At 39.8% G+C, this 27885-nt stretch overlaps 1 protein-coding gene and 1 long non-coding RNA gene across 2 annotated transcripts in view; both read left to right on the plus strand.

Moving 5' to 3' along the window:
- GRM7 (glutamate metabotropic receptor 7) overlaps positions 1-27885 on the plus strand; it is a 755739-nt gene that overhangs the window by 710099 nt on the left and 17755 nt on the right. Inside the window, exons 7-8 of the mRNA XM_081820434.1 lie at positions 1009-1255; positions 6955-7046. Coding sequence (XP_081676560.1) covers positions 1009-1255; positions 6955-7025 — 318 coding nt within the window. The 3' untranslated portion in view covers positions 7026-7046. The remainder of the gene's footprint in view (positions 1-1008; positions 1256-6954; positions 7047-27885) is intronic.
- Positions 11107-14407, plus strand: LOC145717070 (uncharacterized). Its single transcript, XR_014140073.1, has 3 exons — positions 11107-11888; positions 11994-12115; positions 14070-14407. It is a non-coding gene; the product is annotated as an uncharacterized LOC145717070 (long non-coding RNA).

Genomic DNA, 27885 nt, shown 5'->3' on the forward strand with positions numbered 1-27885 from the left:
TCTCTCCCTGACTAGGCCACAAGCACCAGGAAGGCGGGAACAAGCGTCTGTGGTGCATCGTTGTGTCTGCAGTGCTGACAAACAGGAGGCACTTACATAAACACGATGGAGGAGCTCACTTGTTCGTGTAATGGGTGTCTTTTTCCTACCTGTGATTCCAACAGTCTTTCTCTAAACATACAAGTATTTCGTCAGAACTGTTGGCTGCCTGGATACTTCTGAATTGTATTTCAAACTGAGGCTCTGGTGAATGGTTGTTTACTGATTTTTCACGGGAGCCAAAGGAGACAAGGAGAGTTATGGAGACACCATCCACACCACAAATAACATAGTGTCAGGATGGTTTTGCACCCTATTAGCAATTTGTCAACATAAAGAGACTGAACAAGCCAACATCACTAGATCTTGGGCCCTTGCCATCAGTGTTTTGTAAATCAGAACTAAGCAAGAAGGACTGACTTTTCAGGGCAACTTAATTCACTACTTTGTAGGTATGGTGAAGGTGAACAGTTAAAAAAAATAATAATACAAAAGGGACATATATTAACATAACTTTCAAAGGTCCCAGTCTTTGTGTAGCAAGAAATCGTGTATTTTAATCATTTTGTGTATATATGGAGGATAAAAAATAACCACCCTTACTCAAGATTACAAATTTCTGTGATTTTCACGTCTTCATATTCATCTGCCATTCTGATTGAAAGTACTTCAACTCTGATTACTACTATGAACTTCTGTGTAGGAGACTTCTCCAGGGCAACCATGCACACAGATTCACCCAAAGGCTTTCGATCAATTAATATAGGCAAAACTCTCCAATAAATGTACCAAGGTATACTGACTTCCTTTTTTCCTTTTTCTTTCTTTTTTTTTTTTAATGAGATGGCCCTGGAGATGGCTATGTTTTCTCTCCTAGCCAAAGTCATTCTTGATGTCATGTGTTAAGTATTCAGACTTCCTTTGCAGTCATTTTATTTGTAATAGTGTCTTGTGTGTTGTGTCTCCTAGCTCTACATACAAACTACCACACTTACAATCTCCATGAACCTAAGTGCGTCAGTGGCTCTGGGGATGCTTTACATGCCGAAAGTGTACATCATCATTTTCCACCCTGAACTCAATGTCCAGAAGCGGAAGCGAAGCTTCAAGGCGGTAGTCACGGCAGCCACCATGTCATCGCGGCTGTCACACAAACCCAGTGACAGACCCAACGGTGAGGCAAAGACAGAACTCTGTGAAAACGTAGACCCAAACAGTAAGTAACTTTCCTTTCCTTTCAACTTCCCCTCCTACATCCGGAAGCTCTAGGAACTGTGGTATGAGTTTGCCTTTCTTTGGAGAAATACGGTATCCATTTTTGTCTTAATGGAGTGGGTTCCTGGGTGAATGCTAACCTTTGCTCTTAAGAGTTTGTCTTATTCTTGCCCCCATTTCACTTTTGCTCCCCCTGGGGAGAAAAGCTTTTAGAGACTCCGCTTCTGAAGTGTGAAATCTCCCCCTTCCTTCTTATTCATTGGTACCAAACCCTCCAATCAACAGAAACATACCTGTTGGGTTGTGACCCACCTTTCTTGCTCTCCTCATGTTAGGGGAACAGTTCCCAGTAGGGAAGCTTTAACACCTGACTGAACTGTAGCAGGGGGAATAAAACTGGAATATTTAATAACTTAGAAAGCAAAACTTGTTTTCACTGGAAAATGAATGTAGAGAAGGTTATGATTCTTAACCAAGCAGCTTTCTAGAAACAAGAAAACACCTAAGTATACAGGCTGAGTACTCCCATGGTCGTAACATCCCCACATGGGAAAAACATCTACCATGCCACAGGAGCACAGTTTAATTCCGTGAAAGACAAAATATTAGGGAGGGAATTAAGGGTGAAATGTCACATCTGACATGCCACATGGCATATCTGCAACCCCTGGGTAGCCTCTAGTAACACCTGCAAATGACTCCAAAAAGATGGACATACACATACTGGTTTGTAAGAAAACAAGACTGTTTAACTAGAGGTTAAACACATAGAATTCCCCCTTGCCAATTTTACTAATGATATGGTGGTAAGAGTGCATTTTAGATTAAAAATACAACTTCCAGGATTTGTTTTCTAGGAATGAGTTGACCAGTTCCAAATAGAATTGTGGCAAATTCGAGCGCTGATAATACTTTCTGTTTTAAAAAGTACAGGGGGATTCAGGTTGTTCATTAAATCCTTCAAGACATTTTTTCAGTTATGAACTGATTTTGTCATAGACAAAGTCTTCTCGCCAAGCAGAAAGGAATCCCTATTCTAAAGACTCTGAGGTAATCCTTTATACTCTGCAAGTAAGAGAGAGATCTTTGAAGACCAGGAGGCAAGAGAGTTTGTTCCTGACAAATACTGTGCAAAGATCCATGATCTTGGCTCCTCTCCATTTCTAAGCAGTTGGCTGAGTGAATATTGTGAAACTTGTTGAGAATATGTAGACAGGGTTACAAAGGCTTGTTAATATCGTGGGGTTCACTTGGACCTTTTAATAGAAGGGACTCTGGGACAAAGCAAGAGGAAGGACAAAGACCACACCAAGAGAAAGGAGAAATAGATATAGCCTCTGTTCTTGTGTCTTCAGAGCAAATGGTCATTTGAGAGGAGGGCAGGTGGATAGTGAATCCTGTGGTATTTGATGTGATGTCGGAAGAGGCTCCGGGTTGAGACAGACCTGGGTTCAAATCCCAACCACTCCACTTCCCAGGTGTGTGGCTTTGAGAATCACTGAGCTATCCTAAAGCTCAGCATCTTCATATTTAAAATGGAGCCACTAATATTTATGTCATAAGTGTGTCATAACATTATGCATCTAGAAAATAATAATCAATTGTTATTGTCCTTTCATTCCTTAAAAGGCAGAAAAGTACATTTTAATATGATTGGTTATGTGGATGTGATGGTACAGTTAAAGGCTGTCTGGCGGTAGATGCAACTGATGCCCAAAAAGAAATATTTCCATGAATATATATGCATAAGCATCTATTTTTATGCATACTTGTGTTGATAAATATACCTGCACATTTATACTTCTGTAGTGTTTTATTATAGGACCCCTTGCCAGACTTGCATTTTATAAAACTTTTATCCCAGAGACACTCCATTAAGTGTTTTACATTTATATCTGAACACACACACACACACAATTTTACTAGATATGCCCAAAAATCAATAAGAAGAAAATATGGTCAAAAGTCTGTATGTATTGAAAAAAAAATGACCACGTTAGAAGTTCTGAATTTGGACAATTCAATACTTTGCTACTTAAAAATAATTAGCTTTCAAATAACATTTCTACTATTATTAACGTTTAATGATTAGGTTCTATTCTTGCTGAAGCTGTTTTGGATACAATAGTGGTTGTAAAATGCTAATACTAACACTAATACTGACACTAGTACTAATAGTAACACTAATACTACCAGTAATTCTTGCATCAGCTACCCTTTGAAATAGGCATTATCCAAAATGCTTTGTGTGCAAGATCTCTTACCCCTCACGGTACCTCTGTAGGAGATTTGTTCTTTTTACCGAAGAAACCCAGGCTTAGTGAGATTAAGTACCATTACCAAAGTCGTACATCTAGTTAGCAGCGGAGGTTGGACTGAAACCCAGGTCTGACTCCCAAATCCACGCCTACTTCTCTTCGCTGCTCTGTTCCTAAGAATGTAAGTGTCATGTCATAATTCCAAAACAGAAATTACTCTTTTGGCTTCCTCAACTGATGATTCAGGTTGCATATAAAGCATGTAATGATGTGTGCTGCAGACTCTTTAGTTAAATGTGCTGGGAAAAGTATTATTGTTGTTGTGTTGTCTACAAAGATAGGAGTAACTTGGGCTCAAAGAAGGCTGCCCAGGTAGAGGCCTCATCTTACTTACTCAAAAATTTATATAACTTATTATCTATGCCAATCATGACAATTATTCCATTTGGAATTCATTTGGTGCCTTCCCATGAAAAAGTTTTGTTGGGTTTTGTTAATGATGTTTTGGTGTCTACACAGAGCAAAAATAAACATTTCAGGGGAAAAAAATGAAATCAAATAGTCCTTGTCTTATAAACAGTCCAAAACAATTTAAAAATTGTTTTAGTACTTTTGATTTTGTGTAGACACTCCCTAAAATACCATAAGTAATTTGAATAGGTATTTGCCTAACCGTAGGAGGAGATTCATGTACCTCCAAACATTGGTGTTTCTGATGACCAAGCTCCCAAAGGTCCTCCCCAAAAAATCAAGAGTTTATCCACACAAAATCTGCCCAGTAGAACCTTATAGTGGTAGAAATGTTCTAGTCACATGTGGCCAATCAGCACTTGAAATATGGCTACTTAACTGAGGAAAAATACTGTTTATTTTAAATAATTTAAATAATTTCAATTTAAATAGCCATCTGTGTGAGATACTGTATCAGAAAGCTCATCTCTAGAAATTAGTGTCTTAATAGGCAAGGATTTTATCTAGGACACATATTGGACATGTCTCCCAAAGTTTTCACAGTGATGTTGACCTGGGATAAAGTCAACTTAAAGGGATGAAACATTTGAGATGAGACAAAAATACAATCAATCAATTAGTTATTTCAAATGATCCAAAGGAGCCACTAATCTGGAAATAGTGGTATCATAGATAGTAATTTTATTCAGAAAACCAGTCTTGAGCAATGCAAAAATGTATATATGTAGGCAAAGAGCAGTAATGAAAAATTCATGAAAATAAACAATAAGACTACCTGATGTGAGGGAATATTACTATATTCTATTTAATAACAAATATAGCTCAAATATTCTCAAATTCCCGAACTTTGGTAGCAAAGACAAAGGAATTATTTGCTGAAACTAAGCTGTTTGGTGAAGAAGAAACAAAAGCACATACCATGTACTTGAAAAAGGAACATGTCTTTCCAAAGGGGAAATTCTGTACACTATTCTCAGAGAGAGGGTATCTGAGAGGAAGTCGGGTTTATAGTATGAGCTACAAAGTAAATAATGAAACAGCAATGTCCCCTTATTCGTTGTTGCTCTTAACACTTAGTTTCAGTGCATTTCAATCTTGAGTGTTTTCATTTTTAACAGCTCTGCTCCATCATTGCAGCTTGCCATCTGGTGCATGCACGCTTCTACTCATCTACTGCAACTACATGTCTACATAAAAACGAATTTGCTTGTTGGCTTACTACGGGCAGAAATTAAAACTGCCCCAACACTGCCTGAGTTTTCCCCAAGAAGCTCAGTTTTCCTCTTAGGTTGCTTCTTCAGTTGAAATTCCATTGCTTAAAAGAAAAACTTCCATGCGGATTGCATAAAAACTAAATCTTCTTAAAATTTTAACGTATCTGTACACTACTGGCATTAGATATTCAGAGTTGGGCGAGTGCTAGTTGGCTTCTGCATTGGGATTGAAAAACATTAGGAGGTCTAAGGGTTTAGTTCAGCTACTTGTTGAATTATGTATACAAACAAGATTTCTATAGCTAGAGGATCAGAAGAGCCTGACCTACTTTGGATAGCTTTAGATCTGGCCACGATGATGCCTTCTCAACATTTCTTTCTAAAAAGAAGGGCACCTCAAGTTTTGGTTCTCACATCTGCAGCCTGAATTCAGCATGTTTCCCCACACTTTCTATTGCTGACGTGGCAGATGTTTGTTTGTGGCAAACATGTAGATGCTAAATAAACAAGAGGACCTGTTGTGTTTGGAACATGGCTTATCGATGGCCGCTAGGCAACTAACCAACCTTTTCCAGTTGGATGAATACTATTAACTGAGGCAGCATGGCTTTATTGAGATGGGTGGATAAAAACTGCTGCCTTCCTCCCCTGGACTGATCAGAAACAGAAGATGCTCTGCGAATTATCCTCTGGTCAGATGCTCTCCTTGTAAAGGATTGCAGTGCATAGTGATAAGCAGCCCTTACCTACCTTTGTCCTAAACTGCCATCCGTTTTCTAAGCCAATGTCCCCAGGTAGTGCAGAGAAAGTCCTCAAGTACCTGCATGGGTTGCAGATAGTTTAGACTCTGGAAGGTCAGTAGCAACTAGAAATATCAGGCAGGTGGACAGCTTGGGACTCCCCCTTCTTGGATGTGGGAATATATGATTAACTGACTCTGACAAAGTGGCTAGGCATACACTAATGAGTACACTGTGTGATGAAGCATATTTTAGAACAACAATTTGTACCTAAAATAGAAAATCTAAAATAAGGTATTTTAAATACAAGTGTGTATTCTGATGCTGGTTTTTTTTTATTTTTTTTTACTACCATTTTTTCACCTACTATAAGGAAAACATATACATGAAAATTTGTGCTGTTCTCAAAGAGGTAATTATTACATAAAATAGTTGAACTGTCAATATAAGGAGGCATTTGATTTAAAAAATATATATATACTGCTGGAAAATGGATATGGACACCAAGCCCTACATAAGTAATGATGCCTAGAAAATTCTGGAAAACGCTCCTGTGCTGTGTTAATTTGTTATGGTTTTTGTTTTGTTTTGCTTCTTCATTTGTTTGGATCTCTAACATTCTCAACATTATGCTATTTGTTTCATCCTGCTGGACTAACCATGCAGGCTGGTCAGCATGGCTGGACTAGGCTGAGGGAAAAAAAAAGGGATGGCAAAAGGAAGAAAAGAAAGCTCTGACCAGATAGATAACTTATCTGGGAGCTGGTTCCCTCAACTGCTACAGCTCAAGCAACTAAAACCCGACTGCCTTAAATCAAGAGGCACCAGCACTCCCATGTTCAGAGGTACCTGAATTGTGGTGAACTGGTCTACCAAAGGCTATTGAGCACACTGAAAGAGTGAGCGTAATGTCTATGGTCTCTATCGCAGCCTCTTCTTCAAAAGGGAAAAAAAAAGAATAAAAGGAATATTGTGTGATTTATTTTATACATACCTATATATTTACTTTTCCTGTAGACTGTATACCACCAGTAAGAAAGAGTGTACAAAAGTCTGTTACTTGGTACACTATCCCACCAACAGTATAGCTTTTGCCTGCTTTCTTAAAGGTAAGAAACAATCTATTTTTTATTTATTTGTATGTTCTTGTCTCTACTGAGAAAAGAAGTGTTTCCATGAAAACTGTGCATGATTACCTGTAAATCTACTTATATGATGAAACATGTTTTCAAAGATGATCTGTTTGCTAAGCATAGTGCAGACAGCTGCTATGGGTCACATGCTTGGTTTCTTTTCTGGAGAACATGCATGTGGGTGTGAGTACATTTGTCTTTTCTGAGCAAGTAGCCAACAGTGGTGGAATTGGTGCTGGTCACTCTGGTATTTGGGCTACTTTAAATTACCGATGGTGAGAGATTATTTTTAAATGTATGTTGTCTTGCTGTGGTTTTAGAAGGCAGTGTGGAAACTTATAGGGAAGAAAGGGGGACATTTTACAAACCTAGCAAAAATGTTTGTTCTGGTTTATTTTTAGTAAATACATTCCCAGAAATGTATTCATTCAAAAAACAATGAATGGCCTTACTATCTCAAACCCAAAAAAGTCTTGGTTCCTTCTTTGCAGCAAGGAACTAGAAAAGGCTTTGCTGGATGGGCTTGATAGTGTGTTGAAGATGAACTGTGGCTCATGGTTCTGCCTTAGAGAAACACGGAACCAACTTCAGTCATGTCACTGAGCAAGGAAAGCTTCAATGAAAGACCTCAAGAATCTATATTGAGTTTCAATATTAATCAAACCCAGGAATTACCAATAAATACCAAAGGTATTCAAACAAATAGCTTAGGAGAAATGGTAAATGGTGTGATGTGTGAATTGGGCATGGGAATGAGCAGATATAAGAATAATCATTGAGGGTGCCTGGGTGGCTTAGTTGGTTAAGCGACTGCCTTCGGCTCAGGTCATGATCCTGGAGTCCCAGGATCGAGTCCCGCATTGGGCTCCCTGCTCGGCAGGGAGTCTGCTTCTCTCTCTGAACCTCCCTCCTCTCATGCTCTCTCTCTCTCTCAAATAAATAAAAAAAAAAAACTTTAAAAAAAAAGAATAATCATTGATTCTTCACTGATGTTTATTATTTGGGGCTCTCACTAAAAGATATATGCTATGTATGAATTTTTATTATTGTTATTCATTATTATTATCACTACCTCCCTCCTTTAGCCTACACAGTAGTATAAAACAGTGGAAAAGAACCCTTGTATTGACAAGCATCCCTATCCAGCTGAAAGTCAAAGCATTCCCAACTTTGGGAAAACAGACAGTGTTAAACATGGCGTAGAGTTATTAAAATCATGTGGTGGCTGTGAATAAAAGGTTGCCTTTTGATTTCCCTTAAACCTGCTACCATACTTACAAAATAGAGAAACCTATCTGTAGAGAGATTCCAGGAGAGAGTGGAGAAGTCCTGTCATAGGAGGGGGAATACTGCTTCCTAACATGGGCTAGTCTTTCTCTTTTCTATGTTGCTAGCATGGAACTTTTATCAGAATATTGCTGTGTGTCTTTTTTTTTTTTTAATCCATTTAGCACTGTAAGACTGGACAAGAGTCCTTTCAGAGTAATTACATTTCCTGTTGATTTTAGATAGGTGCCTGCAACTCAGTCTTTAATTTGGGATATATTGTTCACGCACTTATTTCCTTTTTCCATATCAACATGATCTGTCCTAGTTTTTAAATAGGGCATTCTTTTCTCCCAGTGAATATATAACAGTATTCCAGTGAGATTTCAAGTTTTTGTACTCCAAGGGCTTGTCAAAACACTGCAGCTCATCACTTGAATCGTCCTTTAACATGAGACTCTCTGAGAATAAAAGAGAAGGGATTTTCCCTGGGTAAAAATGATAGATTTAATCTCAATCCATTAAAAATTCTCTTTAGTTCCATTCTAAGTTGATGCCTTTTGGGTTAAAGGATGCAAGATGAAAATGTTCTAAGTCAATTTTTCAGTTAAAAAATACTTTTAGGATGTGCTATTTCAAAATAACTTTTGGCTAGGATTTTCTTGTTCCAAAGATTTTGACTGGGTGCTCTCCTTTTCTGCCAATGTGAAGGTGGCTTTACAAATTAATGATAATGATCTTATACTGCTACTTAAAAAATAATTGGAAAGTTGGTCCAAGTACTCAAAGAGGGTAGTGATTTACCTTGTTCAAGTTACAATAAGACAGGAAAGCTCAGTAGAATAGGGAAGAAAGGCATGTAAGGTTGTGTGTTCAAATCCATTTCTATGCTGTGTTTAGGCAGACCAAACAGTAATGGATAATTTGTAGGTTCGAGTAAACTTCTGTACTCCGAGGCTAGTAAGACTTCAGTTTCAGCCAGCACACTTCAATAAAGGTGAAATCTACAGGGCAGATCAAGCACCTACTTGGAAGGGGTTGAAGGAGGCAAGTTCAAATTCAGACAGAACAGCACCTAACCTGGTTTGAAAACGCACTGCATCTCCTTCCTCTGCGGAACAGCCCTGTCTCACAGACACCACAGGCCAGACATCAGCTGAATCAGCACTGCCTGCCATCTCTCGTCTGGATGTTTGTAGATTTTAAAACTCTGCAGAGGGTTATCAATCTAATGACAATTGTTTTAAAATGCAATTAAGCAACAAAAACACAATCAATCTGGCGTCATTACCAGGTCAGGAAACAGGTTGTTTTGTTAGGAGGTAAATTTTCACACCACAGGGTGGTGTTCTCATTTTAAAACTTGAACAGTTCAATTCAGCCTCACAAATAATAGCCCTGAGTCTGGTTTTTACAAGCTATGTTCTTCCTAGCAAGCACACTGGTTATATTATTGACATTTCACTAATTTATTAAATGGTATTGTAAAAAAAATCAATAATCTCGTCTCATAATTACTATAATGGGGTTATCTTACATTTTAAAGCTTTGCGGAACTGTGTAAGCCATGTTTTGGTATCATATTAAGACTCTCCCTCTTCCTTAACATTCAATGTGATATCTTTGTGCTAACTGGAGACTCTGTCAATTTAAAATCCATCTTGAGGGCGCCTGGGTGGCTCAGTCGGTTAAGCGACTGCCTTTGGCTCAGGTCATGATCCCGGGGTCCTAGGATCAAGTCCCGCGTCGGGCTCCCCACTCTGCAGGGAGCCTGCTTCTCCCTCTACCACTCCCCCTGCTTGTGTTCCCTCTCTCGCTGTGTCTCTCTGTCAAATAAATAAAAATAAAAAAATCTTTAAAATCCATCTTAAAACACTCTGTAAGTATAGCATAGCACAGAATATATGTTACCTGACCTTTGATATAGAATCACCTTAGAAATAAATGCAGCTATAAATCTTGTTGGCCTATTTCTTTCTACCTAAGAGCTCTGTGAAACACCATTATTTCTCTCACTGGGGTTTGATATCTCAGCATCCTCAAAAAAACAGTATTTGCCAACTTGGTTCTACAACTTCAGTTCCACTTAAAAAACAGGATGAAAGTGTACTCTTTCTTAGCATAAAAGAAACATATGCATCATGCCCCAAAGCTATGACAATTAATTTTTACATTTTATCACGGCACCACAGCATCTGGCCAGGATTGATGAACTCTTAGAGTATTCTTCAGTTGGGTCCATCAAAGACATGTTTGTCAAGCACCACTCCTCTAGGCCAGCCCTGAACTGACTGGGAATTGGGGACAGAAGTGAACAATACCCACAGGGAGCCCAGATCTTAAGGAAGACTCAAAGGAAAGCAATTTGAATTCAAAGTGACAAGAGTAGGTCTTAGGAGAGGTCTGTACCAAGTGCTAGCAAGCTACAGGGGGACAGCCTCACCCAACAGGTTTTGTTTGAGCTAGTCTTAAAAGATGGAGGACTCCAGGCAAGCATAAAGGAAAGACACACAAGGCAGAAAATAAGTATGTACAAAGAGCCAGAAGTACAAAAGAATATGGTATATGCTGGGATTAGAAAGCAGTTCTGTGAGGCTCAAGTACTGTGTTTGGATGCACATGGTTGCAGGGAATGACACGCAGGAAAGCGGCCTGTGTGTAGAGGGACCGAGTCAGCTTTATCTTTGTGCCTTTAGCACAGGGTGTGACAAACACTAGGTTCTCAGAAAATGCACATGGAATGATTGGAGTATATGTAATACCTCACATACCAAAGCCTCCTAACCTTACCTAGAACACAGTATGTACACCTTAAATAATAAGTATTTATTAATAACAAAATACTGCATCTGCCAACCGAGCAAGTGGAGTTATATTCTTCGAGATAAAACCTCTAAAAATTACAGACTTCCTTGAAAAGACAATGTTTTGACTGTGGTGTTACAGGTTTTAAAACTATGTTGTGGTTCTTACCTAAAACTCTTAAAACTGACGGTCAATGCTGCATCTGCACATAGGTAATTAACCAAGGTCTCTCTTGATGAGCTAACCCTGTGTATAAAACCGACAGTTTTATGCCTATTTCTTTCCTTTTATGGCCTACGGATATCTATTTTGTCTTTCAAAGGGCATGTGAACTTCAAAATTACCACTGGTAATGGATCCTGTGCACACTTGATTTAAATGGTCAGAGCTTCTAATTTGGTAAAAACAAAATCAATTTGGTAGTTTTCTGATTATTAAGTACTTTTTTTTTTTTTTAGAAACTGGCATCTACGACAGATTTTGTCTTTTAGGCCCCTAGTCATTTGCACTTAAAAAGAAAACAGTGTGTATCCTAAACCAAAGTCAGTTAATCTCTACAATCTTTTTTCTTCCCAATTACTGTGAATGAGCATCCTCTCAGAACGCAAGTGATGGTGACTCTTATTTCTGCCTCCTAAAGACATGTCTCAGCTTCGCAGAGTTTTTTGTTTTTTTGTTTTTTGGGTTTTTTTGGCTGTACAATGGAACTTGGATGCATTTTAAATTAACTTTCTCTAGGAATCAAAGGTAATCATTATTTCTCTTTATGATCCACATGAATATTCTCATTATTTTTTTCTTTTCAAGTTTAAGATTAGTTTTGAATGCCCTTATATCTCTGCCCTTTTTCAGAGTAACCTCCAAGGACCCCAGCTTGCACTAAGAGGATTGAGGAAATGTGTCCACAGCCTCTTCTTGCTGAGCTGACCCAAACACATAGAAGAACACGATATGAATCAGCAACCCCACTTCCCGTAAGTGTTGGTCCAAGAATTAGTTTTGACCTTGAGTGTGCTGTTTCTTTTCTCTGGCCAAGAATAAGGAAAATTGCACTAAGTTTCTGCTTCAATATTTGAGGTAGCATAAGCTTTATCACCTCCTGGTCTTCTGGGATCCTGGGTAAGTCCTATCCTATGTGATCTTCAGTTTCCCCTGGTAGAAGATGGGAGCATGCTTTTCTCCAGAGGACACCATGAAGGTGGCATGGAATCCTGTCAACAAAAGCCTTCCTTTACAAAGGCTGTGCATACATGACATCGCATTGTTAGTCCCTGCTCATCTTTCTGTTTTATTCTAATTGGCTTTGCTTTCTCTTCCTTTTTGTGGTTACATTTTTTGTTTCCATAAACCATCAAAGTTGGAAGGAATGGCATCTAGATTGCCAATGAAGTCAGGCAACCCTTTCTCTAGGTACAACAAGCTGTTTCCAAGATGGGTCACTTTGGTCTTTTGATGGGTCAGTAATAGTCTTTCAGCTTGGTGAAATTGACAGGGAAGACTATCAGTTACTCAGCAAGGCTGCTGTGGGACAGATAGGCTCATACCGCCTGATACATGAACCACTCCATATGATTAACTTCGACAGGTAACTCCACATTGGCTGGCAAGCTGAAGAGCATTTTAAGTACAAATAATCATTCTGGGGTGTGTCTTGAGTGACAGAATAATTACTGAGTGGAACAGAATCCCTTAATCTTTGTTTCCTTTCGAGGCCAGGATACTACAACAAAATCAATTAACAAAACCCCTCAGAGATCTTTGTTGATACTTTGAAGTTTAGTATTTATCAAGCTTATATCAAATATAGAACTTCCTTGAAGGGCTGGGCCGATTTATCTCTGTCTTCAAAGGGCCTCACATGGTGCTTTATAGCAATTTAATAATTAATAATAATATCACATGATGAGGATAATAATTGTACCATATTATCCCTATTGCTACAGACTTACAAAGTGCTCAACCATCCACTGACACAGGACTTATTGTCCCCACTTAACACATGGAGAAACTGAGGCTCAGAGCAGTGCAGCAACTTCCTAGTGACACACGAGTGCCCAGGGGCACAGGGCATGTCTGAACAGGGGCTTCTGCCCAGAGTCCTGTTTAATCAACTTTTCTGAAATTAAATAAGATGGAACACAACATTTCAGTCTACATAATCTATCTCATCAACATTTGTTGCTCTCATCGGTTGATTCTAGAAGCCCTCGAGGGCTTCAAGGCAGAAAGCATAATCGGAGTTCAGAGACGTTTTGAAGCCCTCTTTCGTTTTTTCTTCCTGGATGGTACTGCAAATGATAAGACAATTTGGTACTCTTTCACCTATTCTTAGATTCTTTTTGTGGTCTGAAAAATTAAAGACTGTAGCGGTTACCTCCAAGAACATGGTTTTCCAGAGTTGAAAAATGTTTAACTCTTGAGAACTCATTGAAATCCACTGAATAACACACTCAAGGCCTACTGGTCACTCCGGGCTGAGTGCAGCCTGTTCAGAGTTAAAATCCCAAGTCATCAGATATTGATGGCTGCAAGCAAGACTCCACCTCCGCATTCGGTGGCATGAGAACCTCAGCAAATGAAATTAAGCTCAGAAAAGGATTTGCTCGCATTAAAAAATGGCACTTCCCTGGCACAAACATGCAGAAAGCTAATTCCCACCATAGTTTCATCACCTCTTCCTTCTCTCTCTGCTTTTGCCAGAGTGAAGCTCTATAAAGAAACTGGCCACCAGAGTCATTATCATCTGTGTTAGCTGAAAATTTGATTAAGCTGGCCTCCCAGAGTTAGCATGAAAAATTTAGATTTTTGTTATAGGAACTTAATTTCTCTTTTCCTCATTTTGGTCATGTTTACAAATTTTATTTGCATTTTAATTTGTGGTAGTTTGCCAAAGTCCAGACTGAGACTTTAGCTGTTGTTTCTATTCAGGTGAAAAGTGCAACCACAAGTGGCCATCTGCACGGGCATACAGTCAGGCCATTGTCCAAGGCAAGTATTGTTTTGCATTCTGAGCAAGCTTTGCTACCCAGCCCACCAAGGAATATAATGAATCCAATTTCCAGGACAAGCTTAGCCCTAGGTGGTCCTCCTCACATACCAGCAATGTCCCTCTCCTCTCAATATTCCCAAAATCAGGAGAAATGACACTAAAGGAGTCTTCAGACCTTAAGCCCATTAGAAACCTGTCTAGGGTTTAGGAAAGACATCAATACCAGCAAATGAGGAAAGAGATCCCTACAGTGATCTACTTTGATGGGACCCTTTCAAAGCCAGTCCCTCCCTGGGTATTGGGTTCTCTGTCCATCCTGGGTAAAGTGGCAGGTATCTTACTTGACTCCCCTACAAAGTAAAAGAAAGCGAAATAGGATCAGCATGTGAGACCCCACCATTTCTGCCAAGTGGACAAAATGCTGACCCTTTAGAAAAGGTTATCTCTCTGTGCCTCAGTTTCTTCATCTGTAAAATATAACCTCATAGTTTTCATAGTTGTGAAAACTACATAAAAGTAAAGCACTTACAAGAGAATTTGGGGACACCTGCCTAGCTCAGTCGGTTAAGTATCCGACTCTTGATCTCAGCTCAGGTCTTGATCTCAGGGTTATGAGACCAAGCCCCTACTTAAAAAAAGGAAAGAAAAAAAAAAAAAAAACAGAGTTTGGCACAATAGTTATTCAAATGTTAGCCATCAGTGTTGTTATTAGGTCACCTAACATTAACTGAATTTTTCTATTTGTGTTTCCTCTAGGAAAGAATTTGGAGATTCCAATCTGATCCTTTTCCATGTGATCTCTTGTACCCTTTCTATTTCTGTACCACACATAATAAAGTTTGAGAGTGTCAAGTAATCCATCTGTATCTGATTTTTGTCTGGAAAGACTTGCAGGATTTTCAGATTGAAATATCAATACATCTCGTCTTGTCTTTCACCTGTTTAGTATTGATCATTTCTGGAGCAACGGTGTCTTAAAGCCAAAAGCTCACTGTGCTATCAAGAGAGAGACCTGGGAAGCCACATTTAAACGCACTTTGCTTCCATTGAATTTCATAACACAGCACATATTTCCTTTCCATAAATACATTCAACACGGTCACTACCATGGCAATGTTACATTAAAATATTACTGTTAGTACTCAGATATTTAAGGAAATACCAAGGATCAATTTTAAAATTCTGTTTATGGCAGAAAATCTGCCAAAAAGAAATCTTTTGAAATGCACTTCAGTTTATACTTCAGTCTAATTTATATCTTTTTTTTCCTACCCTGGTGCTCATCAAAATGTCACAAAGTTCCCAAGGGTGCTGATACACAGCCAGGTTTGGAAACTTTTTTTTTTTTCTTTAAACCCTGCCTGATAATCAACACATACAATATAGTTTTGATGTGATTGTGGTCATTTATACATCAGAGTGTTTTTCAGGATATTAAAATGATTTTTTTTTAAAAAATATTCAGGTTTATCACACACATGGCATCGACCATGTTCCCAGGAAATCATTTCTAGCTGTGTGCTAGCACTGTGAGAAGCTATTTCAGGGTCTCCTTTCAAGAGAGTCTTCCAGACTGGTGTTGCAAGCTAAATAAAGATGAGGCTAATTGCTGAGCTCTATTACTGGAGCCAGAAAACATAGCACCATCTTTGTTTAAGGCTGAATCTCCATGACAACCCCAGATAAGAAGCTGGGTTAGTGTTTCTTGTTCCTGCACAGGCCACAGGTCATGGCCTTCTGTAGGCACGGGGGGGTGATACATCTTTATGCAACAATTCTAAGCTACTCAGTAGGCCACCTCTGAATTTAATTAGCCCAGAAGTTCTCAAAGAGATGAAATATTTTTAAATGTTCATTGATGCTTTTCTACCCAACCAGGTAACAAAAAAGGTCAGGATAACCGTTGTTTCAATTACCACTGCTGTTAACGAATTCAATGGGATCTTATAGAGAGGCAGCCTGGTGCACAGGTTAAAACTGAGGGTGCCGAACACTTACTTCTAAATCCAACTTTGCCCTGCTCTAGATTGCAATGTGGGTGCCTTGCTTACTCTCTGTGTATTGATTTCTCATCTACAAAAAGGGTGTAATATTAGTAACTACCTCATCAGGTTGTGATTAGGATTAGTGTACATAATATGCTTAACACAATGCTTGGTATATAATATAATGCTCCATAATTACTTGTTACTCTTCTTATGAATATCACCAACTAAGCAGTAGCCGATTGGTTCATATGGTAGCCACTAGCCACACAGAGCTATTTATACTAATTAGAATTAAATAAAATTATTTTGTTCTTATAGCCACCTTCCAACTGCTCAGTGGGCACACCTAGCTAATGACTACCATATTGGATGGCAAGATCAAAACACTGCCATCATCACTAAAAGTTCTGCTGGATAGTGCTCTGGGCCATAGCCTAGAGAAAGTAAAAAGGAGGATAGGAATGTCCTTTATAGAAGTGTTATCATTTGTTCTTAGCACTTTCCATTGATTGAAAATAGTCTCAAGACCCTCTCTGAAGGCATTGGAATCCATTTCTTGTGTAGCATCTAGTAAAGAGTGGTTTACACTGTGGAATATACAATAAATACTGTGAAGAACAACAACAAAATTTCCATAAATGGTTTTCTCTCGGGTGGGAAGGTTCCCCATTCTTTTATACTGTTCTGTATTTATTGGTTCTCTAGCTGCACATAATTCTTAAAAATCAGGTAAGGTGCAAGTCATCACCTGTTTTATAGTAGAACCCTGTAGTTAGTGGAGAGGATGATTTTCTTAATCACCACCCAAATGAAAGCAATGTACATATTCATTTGTCACACCAGTGTTGCTCCACAGTGAAAAAGTCAACTTAAATATTCAAGGATGTGAGCACAGGCCTTCACCCAATCCCAAAAAGCACACTTCCAGACACTTTTCACTTGTGATTACCCAACTTTGCAATTCTGGTGTTGGCTGAAAAATGATTGGTCTTTCCCATCAGAGTCAAATTGACATGTCCTAGGATTGATTTGTCCCATGCATTGATACTTGATTTGCCCTATGCATTGGTTAGTCCTTGGAAACAGTGTCTGGCAGGTGCTTTGTAAATGTTTGAGAGTAAGGAAAAAATACAAGCAAAAGACAAAAGATGTCTATCATTTCCAAAAAGTAGAAGTTTTATGTGAATGAGGAACAGTTAGTGATGTTATGCATCATCTAAAGGAGTCTCTGCTATCAATTTATATTCTAGAGAACTTTTACTGCAAAACTAGCATAGAAAGCTAGTGCCCGTGTAACATACTGAACCCCAGAGCAGCTCCATCAACTGATTTAGTATACTACAGCTAAAGAGAGACCTCTCCTAGCTTCTCGGATGCTCATTCTAGAATTCATGTAGATGTAAGATGGCTGCATAAGGGAGAGGAAAAATAAAAAACTGCCTCTTTCTGTTTCTGAACTTTCCAGACAAGCTATATATTGTCTAACAGAAAAAAAATTACAAGTGATTATATTGGTTGCTAAATATTGTCTGCAGAACAGTATAATGAGTCAATGTTCCAGAAGTGCAGAAAAAGATAAAAGGAAAAATCCACAGAATTTTTAAAAATTTCATCATCAATTAACTATGATAATCAACTATCTCTTATATATAACATTTTTTAGTTTTATTTTGCCATGTGCTTGCACATACAGCATCTCGTTTCATCCCCAAGGCATCACACTGAGGTAGGTGGCATCATCCTCATCTATAGATGTACAACCTACAGCTCGTGGGGGTGAAGAACATCATCCTTGCTTTTAGTGACAAGGTAGTTTAGAAGCCATTCTAACCCCATTTTACACACACCCATATCTCTTTAATGAGCTGAAATATCTTTAGACTAACAAGTTCATTTTTAAGCCGGGGGGCAGGGCAAATCCCTCATTATAGAATATTCAGATTTACAGCACAGTCTGAAAAACAAAACAACAGCAACAAAAACCTCTCTTTCCTTCTACCTGTAGGTGATCATCAACAATGAGTAGCCACTGGTCACCTTATCTATGGAAAGGTAAACAGCTCAAGCTAGAATGGGAAATAAAGATAGATGGCCATAGAAGAAGTAATGAATTATTAATACCAGATAAAATGTAAGCTGTATATCTCCCCGAGGCCAGGAGGCTGGCATGGCTGGAGAGGAGTGTGTTGTGTCTGTTGGGAGGGAAGAGGATTCTGTCTTGCACTTACTTTAGCTTCTGCTGAGTGGGTTATAAAGACACTGCATATGCCCCATTTAAATCCAGGCTTCTTTTTTATAAGCTTGCAAAGCTTACAAAAGAGGTTAAACCAAGTCTGAGAAGAAAGATGAGTTTACTGTTTGTCTACTAGTCTTCTTGTCAATAGAGCCTGACCCCAAACCAGCAGACATGATTTATGGAGTATTTACTATTGTGTGGGACTGGACATGTAACGCTGAGCTAGAACTAACTGCAGCTCTTCCTGGAGGTCACAACCCAAAGGAGAAGGAAGAACAACTCTTTGTCTGACGTGATTCATGGATGCATTACTAGAAGTATGTGCTGAGGACTAAAAGTAGCCATTTGCTCTCATGGATGGCCAGGGGACATTCTAACTGTGGCTTAAACAATGAACCAACATGGGAGAGGGTGTTCCACACAGACAGATCATCCTAAGCAAAGTCCAAGTACGTGAAATGATGGCAACAATATCAGCGATGATGCTGGGTAGCAGGTATTGAGTACCTCCCATGCACAAGCCACTATTTCAAGTACTTAACATGTATTAACTCATTTAATCATAGTATCCTTATTGTATATGCATCATTAAGCCCATATTACAGATGAGGAAAGTGAGGCACAGAGATTTTAAGTAACTTCCCCAAAGGCACACAGCTGACAGGTAGAGGAACTTGCATGTATGCTTAGTCATCTGGACTCAGAGGTCCTGCTTCTGACCAATGTAGTGCCTTCCAGTGATAGGTCATTGAGGAAGAGCCATTCTCCTGCATAGCTAGACCACAAGGCTTCTCAACCATGGCACTAGTGACATTTGGAGCTGAATAAATCTTTGTTGCAGGGGGCTGTCCTGTGCACTGTAGAATGGTTAGCAGCATCCCTGACCTCTACCCACTAGATGCCAGGAGTTCCATCCTACAGTTGTGCACATCCATCAGAAATGTCTAGACATTGCCAAATGTTCTCTGAGGGCAAATTCGCCCAGTTGGAAACCACCGGACAAGCATATGATGTGTGCAAATGAAGCAAGGCAGAAAAATATATTAGAACTGTGACAATCCTCAAATTCTATTCTGAAGGCTGTGGGAATGTACCCTTAGAGAGAAAGGGGCCATATGAGGTTTTTAAACTGAGGAAGAGAAGAGATAACTTGCAGAAGCATTACAGCAGTGGGTTCTGTGAGATACAATATACACTCTGAGTTCTCAGCTTAGGAACAGAAGGTTTTCTCTGACTTTATGAACTGTATGTTCAAAAATCTTGAAGTTAAAGATACCAAAGGATAATCTATAAGAACAATCCAAAAGTTGAGGCAACCATTTCACCAGGTGGTCCCTGGAATGCAGCCAATCCCTGACCTGAAATATCAAAACTCAGTTTTATTTCAGGTAAGAAAACTTCTGGATCTGCAAAAAAACCGACCACCCAGTCTTAAGAAGCTCCAATGTCAAAAAAAAAAAAAAGGTCTAATCTCAGATTCCATGCTATTGTGTTAAGCATGAACATAGTTACGTCAACTTCAGAGAGGCCATTTCTACAGCAAGATTTCTGGACACTTGGCAACAGTGGAAAAAAATGGAAGTATTCTCCCTACAAGTCTCTATATGGTCAAAAATTCAAACCAATGGGTATGTGTTCAGAGCAGCTCTTTAATTAGCAGGAAAAAAAGATCTACCCACTTCCTAAGTATTCTACAATAAACATGTTCTAAAACAAAAGATGGTTTTCAAATGATCTAATTCAGAATTGTGCCTCAGGTGGTGAATAAACACTGGCCTAATTGTACAATTTCGTCTGTTCTTCAACTTTCTTTTCTATTCCCTGTTTTGACTCTTGGTGCATTATGTCACTGGGAAGGATTAGAAAGGAATATATTCTGAGCTTTCTTCGCAAGATTGCCATGGCCATCTTGAATCTAGTGCAGCTCCAAGCTTCTAACAAACTTCATAGTTTCAAAGATGGATTTCTCTTAAGAGGAATAACTTGATTGCCTGTGAGAAGTTATCTAATCCCAGAGGAAGCAAACAATGCATCTCTGACAGAAAAAGCCAGCCTTAGGGTCAGAGTCAAGGACTTCAGAATTAGACATAGTGTTACTTTGACAAAAGCATCTTCCCACCCCAGCTGCCGTGTCTGGCAACGGGGGGATTTGAGTACCCTTATTAAGGAGGCTCTTTTGAGGTTGGGTAAGATGACACAAGCCAAGGTCCCAGGTTGTGGTCTGATCTATGGCCAACATTCAGTAATTAGTATTCCTCCATATCCAGACTTTAACACAATCATTTAGGACTTTCGCAAGATCAGACCTATCTTGGAACCTCCTGGAGACTCTTCTTGAAGCGTTCACATGGGGGAATGACCTGGCTTCAGCAAGAGCACATCCCAGCCACTGTGTGAATCTCCCTCAACTCAAGGCAGGAAGCTTCCCCCACAGCCCATCTCACGGTGGGCTCAATGATAGCTGGGAGGGCTAGGAGGCTAGAAACTGGAACCCCAGCCTCTCCAAGTCAGCAGTTCTCCTGGGAATAACATCAGGTCCTCAGCTTGCATTGTAGTGGGAAAAAGACCTAACAGCATTGTCTTCAACAGCTTTGTTTTAAAAGAGGTACTCAAAGAGAATGTTCAAATCTAGATCCGGCGTTCAACTAATGATCTGAAATTTTAAACAGCTGTAGTTTTTTCAAGCTTTACTGTTCGTATTTGAAGGAGACTGCTAAGCTTTTAGATTCTTCATAAATAGTAAATAGATTTAGACATAAATATCCTGTAATATGTGCTTTGTTCCTTTTATTTGGAGGCAAGTGGCAATTTCTCATTAAACATGATAAATCAATACACAGCAACCATTGTATGGGAAGAACAGCCAACAAGAGGTACAGCTTCTGTACTGACGAAAGGCATGTAAAGACATCAAACCCCAAACATCTGCCAGCCATTGTTGGGGAAAGAGAACACTGAGCAATGCCTTGTGGCGTTTTAAGGACGGCAAACGTAGCATGAATGTAAGTAGCTTTAAGATGTCGGGAAGAGGGCACCTGGGTGGCTCAGATGGTTAAAGCGTCTGCCTTCGGCTCAGGTCATGATCCCGGCGTCCTGGGATCGGGTCCCGCATCGGGCTCCCTGCTCCTTGGGAGCCTGCTTCTCCCTCTGCTTCTCTGTCTCTCATGAATAAATAAATGAAATCTTTAAAAATAAATAAATAAATAAATAATAAAAAAAATTTAAAAAGATGTCGGGAAGAAATTCAGATCACAGGATTAGGTGATCAGCTCTCATCTCATAGGTGACTCCTTCCAACCCTTCAGAAGTGAAAAAAGCATTCTCCTCCAAGAAAGATGTTCACAACAGAAGGCAAGCAGCCAGAAAGTGCAATTGATAAATTCCCAAGAGGGCAGGGAAAACGGAGCATTTTCTCCTTTCCTCCAGGGAGCAGGAGCATGAAGTTATTAGACTGTTTGGGGACCTCTGAGAGAGGACGTGGGATTGGTGCTGACAGCAGCCCAAGACGTGCTCAGGACTGCAATACTGAGAGGCTTTGGCAGCACGACAGATGGGACCTTTGCTAGCATGCTGCCCAGCCTTTCCCAGAAGATGCTTTTGTTCTCAACGCCCTTGATTCTCCTTGGCCACTGGAGGCCTGGGTCTGGAAGCTCAGACGTGTGGTTGCCTTATGTCAAGCCATGTCTCCTGGCCTTTAGATGAGTTGTAGGAGGAGTCTAATTAAACTGGTGGTAGGTGCCTCACTCAGAAGATGCCCTCTCAGCCTCAAGAGTGGATGGTCAGTTAACAGGAGAGGTTCTTCACTAAAATTTTTTGGAAACCAAACACTGAGTTGAACAGAACACATTTATGCATTATTCATGTAATGAGACCTGCTAATCATATCTCTAAGTGGACAGTTTCAAACACTAAGGCCTATTAAGATGGGAGCTGTTTTTTTCCTCCTTGCTGTAATAGCTTCAGTAGCTAGCATGGTTCCTGGTGCATGCTAGATGAACAATCCAATTTTGAGCTAATGCATAAGATACAATGAAAGTTGCAATGCATGTATTTTCAAGTAACATTACATGGATTCTATAGAAGAAAAAGGTCAAAGGAGAGGAAGAAGAGAAGGAAAGAAAAATCGCTCTCCTTGCTTTTCTTGTTCAGTCTAGAGGCGGGCGTCCCCTCCTAGTGAAAAGTGAAACCTCAGCAAAAATGCAGAGAGAATCCAAATAAGTAATTCTGGACTTTTCAGCTTCTGCAGTTCCAGGCCTTCACAATTAATGAATAATTTATGGCAGTGCTTCTCAAATTTTAATGTCCATGTGATCATCCCAGGATCTCATTAAAATGCTGGTGTGGACTCTAAAGGTTTCTTAGACTCTGAGTTTCTAACAAGCTCCTGGATGATGACCATGCTGACGGCCTTTGGACCACACCCTGGGTAACATGGATTCAAGGGACTAGGCAGGAAAATTTTGACCATGCCCAACTTTTACCAGGCTTGCCGACTTTAAAACCTAACCCCTATAGAAGATGTGAGTCGACGAGATGCAAGCATTTTAAGCTAACCTCATACAGTCACTGTATCATTAGTGAACATGAAAACCTGGCAGGATTCTATTGACTATTGCTACGTGAAGGTGTTTCAGTCTCTCTGAGGAGAAGACATAAAAATATGGCAAGTTATCATCTCACTTGTGAGTCAAAACATTTTAGGTTATTCTTGCAAGTACAATGGTTGAAAGCACCTAAAGTAATAAAATGATAAATAGTAAAATATTCAGGCCCCATTTGCCCTGTCATATATACTGATCTTAATTACAGACTGCAGATTTTCATCTAATTGCTAACAGTGAGTTGGCTCTTGAATAATTAGGAGGAAGGGGTGTGACTTATGGTTGGTACAGCCTCAGAGTACAAAACACTTGTTTTTCAAATGTCACTATGACATTTCAAAAAAAAATTCAGCCCCAGCTGTAGGCAGCTGCCTAGGTTGCTGTGTACCTAGGCAAGTGTTACACTGCTGGGAGAACAGCAGCTGATAGCTGGTTGGCATTCTGGGCCTGGTTCATGCCAACTCTGTTGTTAACTATACCAGGATGCCAGCATAATTGGAAAAGAAAAAAAAAATTCAAAAGAGAAAGTAATAACAAAAACAGTGCACATACTAATCCAACACTGAAGTCTAGTGAAAGGGGCCCTGTGCTCACCGACTGAAATAAAGACACTCTGACTCTGTGCTTCTTGGCACTGACTGCCCATTGGAGTTACCTGGAGTGCCTTTAACCCACACCTGTGCCTGGCCTCACCACCCAGCACTCTGTGGAATTATATCAGGATGGGGTGTAGGCAGCTGTGGTCCAAATATCTCCCCAGGTGAGTCTAATGGCAGCCAGGGCTGAGAACCCTTGATCTACTGCAGAGATTCTCAACTTTGGTCCCAGAACTAGCAGGATCAGCATCACTTGAGAATTTACTGAACATATAGATTCTGGCACCCCCATCCCCACCCCTGACGTGCTGAATCAGAAACTCTGGGATTGGGGGTCTGTCAATGTATGCTTTAACAAGCCCTCTAGGGGAGTCTGACGCATGCTACTGGAAGTTCTTTCCTGAGAAGGATAAGGGTCCTTGTCAATGTTCTTACCCGAGAGATCCTTATGAGGGGCCATTGAAAGATCTCATGTCAAGACTTCTCTGTTGGATGGCCCACAACATGGGCTATAGTGTTAATTCTAGAGTTGGTTCTGCTTCTTCCAGTCTGGGAGTCTGAGCAATAGGGAAGGAAACTTAAAGTCATTTAACTAAAGGTCTAATTGTCACTATGCCATTTAAAAAATGTGATCATGTGTAATATGCTCGAATACCTCTAGTGATAGGAACTCACTACCACATGGCCCAATTCTTTCCATCTTCAGATGCTTACTAGGTACATATTCTAAGTATTTTTAAAGATGATTCATTTATGTGTGACAATGGACCTTGGGATGGATCCTATAATCTGCATTTGACCCCTGCACAAACTGAGGCTTAGAGAAGTTTCATAGTTGACCAAGATCATGCAGTTTCTTACTTAATTTATACCAAGTTCTTTGTCTTGAGACCCTATAGAGAATTCATTTGCAGAAATGACAATCAATAATCTGTTGTTAAGAAAACTGAACTGTCATTTTACATTCTCTTATCTCTAAAATAAATACTCCTTGTTCCTCACAGCCAATATCTAGCCCCTTCATCATCCCTGCTGGGTCCTATTGATCAGCACACTAAATAGCAAGACTATTAATAGACTGTTTATGTATTCCATCTATCCATTAGAACAGTGTTTTTTCATGTCTTGGCACATGTCAAAAACGATAATACTGGTAAGGCATACTTGGTAAACTGGAGAGGATTTGAGGTGGGGGGGAATCTATGTTAAGACTTGCTGGACAAAAATCACATGTTATTTATAAGGATAGTACCAAATAACTAGAAGTTTTATAGAAGAGACTGAATTTGTGTCTAACTTCAAAACCTAGTATTTTCAATTTTTTTTCATAATAATTTGGACTTACTTCCATGAACAGGTATTTCCTATCCCCTTATACGCATGAAATGGGTACAAACAATTCCTGGTCGAGACTGTTTGATGATGATCTCTTTAAATTCTTGATAGAGAACATAAATGAAAAACTTTGTGTACGTAGATGATATAAAGTTTAACAGCATTTTTTTACAATAATTCAAAAATGTGTAGCATTTGGATATATATTTTAAGAGTCCAGTAGCTCCTCCTTTATCCAAAAAAGTAGTATTAAAATGTCTTCTGATAATGTGAATGGATTTTGGATCCAGGGCAAGCTTTTTCACTCAAGTGTTTTACATAATGGTGATGTTTTAGTTTGCTGATGTGCATGTGCTGTTAGAGCAGTTATCATGCAGCTAGACCGGTGGCCACCAAAAGGGTACCTCAGTCACAAACGGATAAAAGTATCTACTATTTATGTGAATGCAAACATATGGGGTCATCAGTTGGATGTGGACCTGCCAGGAGGCCCACCCAGCCATCTTGCTCTGCTTTCCCCAGCGGCCTGGCTTTCTGAGAACGTGAGTGAAGTCTTCTTAGAGCTCATGGGACTCTTTGTCCATCATGGCAGTGGCACACACTATACTAAACCTTATATCCAGCTGGAAGAGAACCTCATTGCCCATGCACCAGGGAAGAATGGCAAGGGCTGGATCTCATTCATTGTGCCCTTCACCTCCAGAAATAGTCAGACAAGTCACCAGTTCCTTCTCTGTTTAAGAAGCATTCAAGGGAGGGTGCCTGGGTGGCTCAGTTGGTTAAGCGACTGCCTTCGGCTCAGGTCATGATCCTGGAGTCCCAGGATCGAGTCCCGCATCGGGCTCCCTGCTCGGCAGGGAGTCTGCTTCTCCCTCTGACCCTCCCCCCTCTCATGCTCTATCTCAGTCTCTCTCTCAAATAAATAAAAATAAAATCTTTAAAAAAAAAAAAAAAGAAGCATTCAAGGGAGCCCTAGACCCGCAGACAATGCTCCTGGTAGCTAGACATGACTGACATGGTTGTCCAAAGCCTTAAACAGCTGCCCCAAGGTTTAAAGGGATCAGTATCTTACAACACTCTGCATTCCTGGAGCCCAAGATGGCAACAAGTTGGCCAACTATCATACCCATGCTATAGTTTGGACATCAAAGGCACTTTTCTGATGAGAGGCTCAGGACAAATCCACTAGGGAAAAATATCTGCAAGCACCTCCTGGATGTGAATGATGATCGTGAGTGGTGATATTTGTTCTGCAGTCACTCATTCCAACCAATATTTAGTCCCAAAGGGACAGCTGCCAGCATCCTGCCCAAGTGTTTTCTGAACAGGGTCCAGTCTGAAGCCCACCTACACCAAAATGATCAGGGGCTCTTGGGAAAAGTGCAGTACCATGGATCCCCCCAAACTCAAAGAACTCCGTCTACTAGAGACACAGATTATAAAATAGTAGCTAACAGAAATGAAACTGCAACTGTGAAAACACTCTGAACAAGAATTACAGGGAGCTATGAAACTTATCCATGAAGACCTAGAGTAGCTTTCTTAAGAAAGGTTTGATTGAAGGGTGTATGGGCATTAACAAACAAAAGTGGTAGGCAAACCACCTAGGCAAAGGCATGTACAAAGCCCTGTTACAGATGCATGGAAAACAGGAAAGGCTGAGCAAAGGCCAGTGTGACCAGAGGCAAGAGAACCAGGTTCAAGAGAGTCTGGAAAGTTAAGGGTCAAGTCCCACAGATATTTGTAGAACAAATGAGACATTTTACCCTTGTTCTAAAAGCAGCAGGAAGCCATTGAAGAGGTGACAAAATAAGGAACAACATGATCTGATTTACATTTTTAGAAGAAATCACTCCAGCAGCTGTGTAGAGAAATGGCTGTATGTAAACATCCAGAATTCAGTTTGGAGATACTTATTAGTTGAGGTGATAATGTTGGCTTTGACTACATAGGGGGAAGTAGAGGCAGAGAGAAATGGAAGGGATAAACATGTCAGAGGTAAAAGCAACAAGATCTGGTGATGAATTGGTTCTCCACCCTTAAGAAAATTCTAGTGACTTGGACTGCAGTTCTTGCCTACAAGCTCACTGACTTCTGTGTCCCCAGATGGGGAAAAACAAAGTAGTTTGGTTCATTTTACAGAGCTGTTTTACTCAAATTCAGTTGATTTTATTCTTGATCATTTATCTGTACTATGAAGTAAAGGACAATTTCTCCAATGCACAAAGCCAATTAATTTTGAGAGCTTTAGGAAGAGATCTCTGTGTCCATATATATTATATTCATAACCTTATGCAGGAAGTCAAAAGAAGTTTATATGTGTGATGAGTTTAGGTCAGCTACAAAGTCGAAAGGGAGCAGTCCTCAAAATTGTCCTAGTTATGATACCAACTGCAAACTTAGAGGGTTCCCAAAACCACACTTGGATTTGATACTTTGCTGGAAAGACTCACTGAAAACTGTTATACTGAAAGTTTATCAAAGGGAAAGGGTTCAGATTAAAGTCAGCCAAGGGAAGAGGTACTTAAGACAGAGTCCAGGAGAAGGACCCAGACTTGGAGCTTTCATTGTCCTTTCCCCATGGAGTCAAGATGCATTACTTTTCTGGCATTTATATGTGAGAATACACACAGAGTATGGTCAACCAAGGAAGCTCACACAAGCCTCAGTGTTCAGAAATTTACTGGGGCTCCATTATATCTGCAAGATTGATTGATTGACTGTGCATGCGACTAAACTCAGTCTCCAGGTCAACCAGGCATGCATGACCCAAAGCCCCCACCCAAAATCACATGTTACTCTCTGGCTCACCCAAGGCACCAAGGCAAACAAACATTACATCCCAGGGGCCAAGAGCACAAGGCTAGACTTCTTCTTGGACAAGGTTAAATTCTTTACAGCATAGTATGCTAATGACATAAAAAAAATCATGATTTATGTCACAAGCAGTAGAAATGGAATTAACGTCGTTTTGCATTGAAGTGGAGTATGGGCTTGTA

Source organism: Leptonychotes weddellii, chromosome 1, assembly GCF_054177405.1.
Source record: "Leptonychotes weddellii isolate Sample4059 chromosome 1, ASM5417740v2, whole genome shotgun sequence".
NCBI classification, from domain to species: domain Eukaryota; kingdom Metazoa; phylum Chordata; class Mammalia; order Carnivora; family Phocidae; genus Leptonychotes; species Leptonychotes weddellii.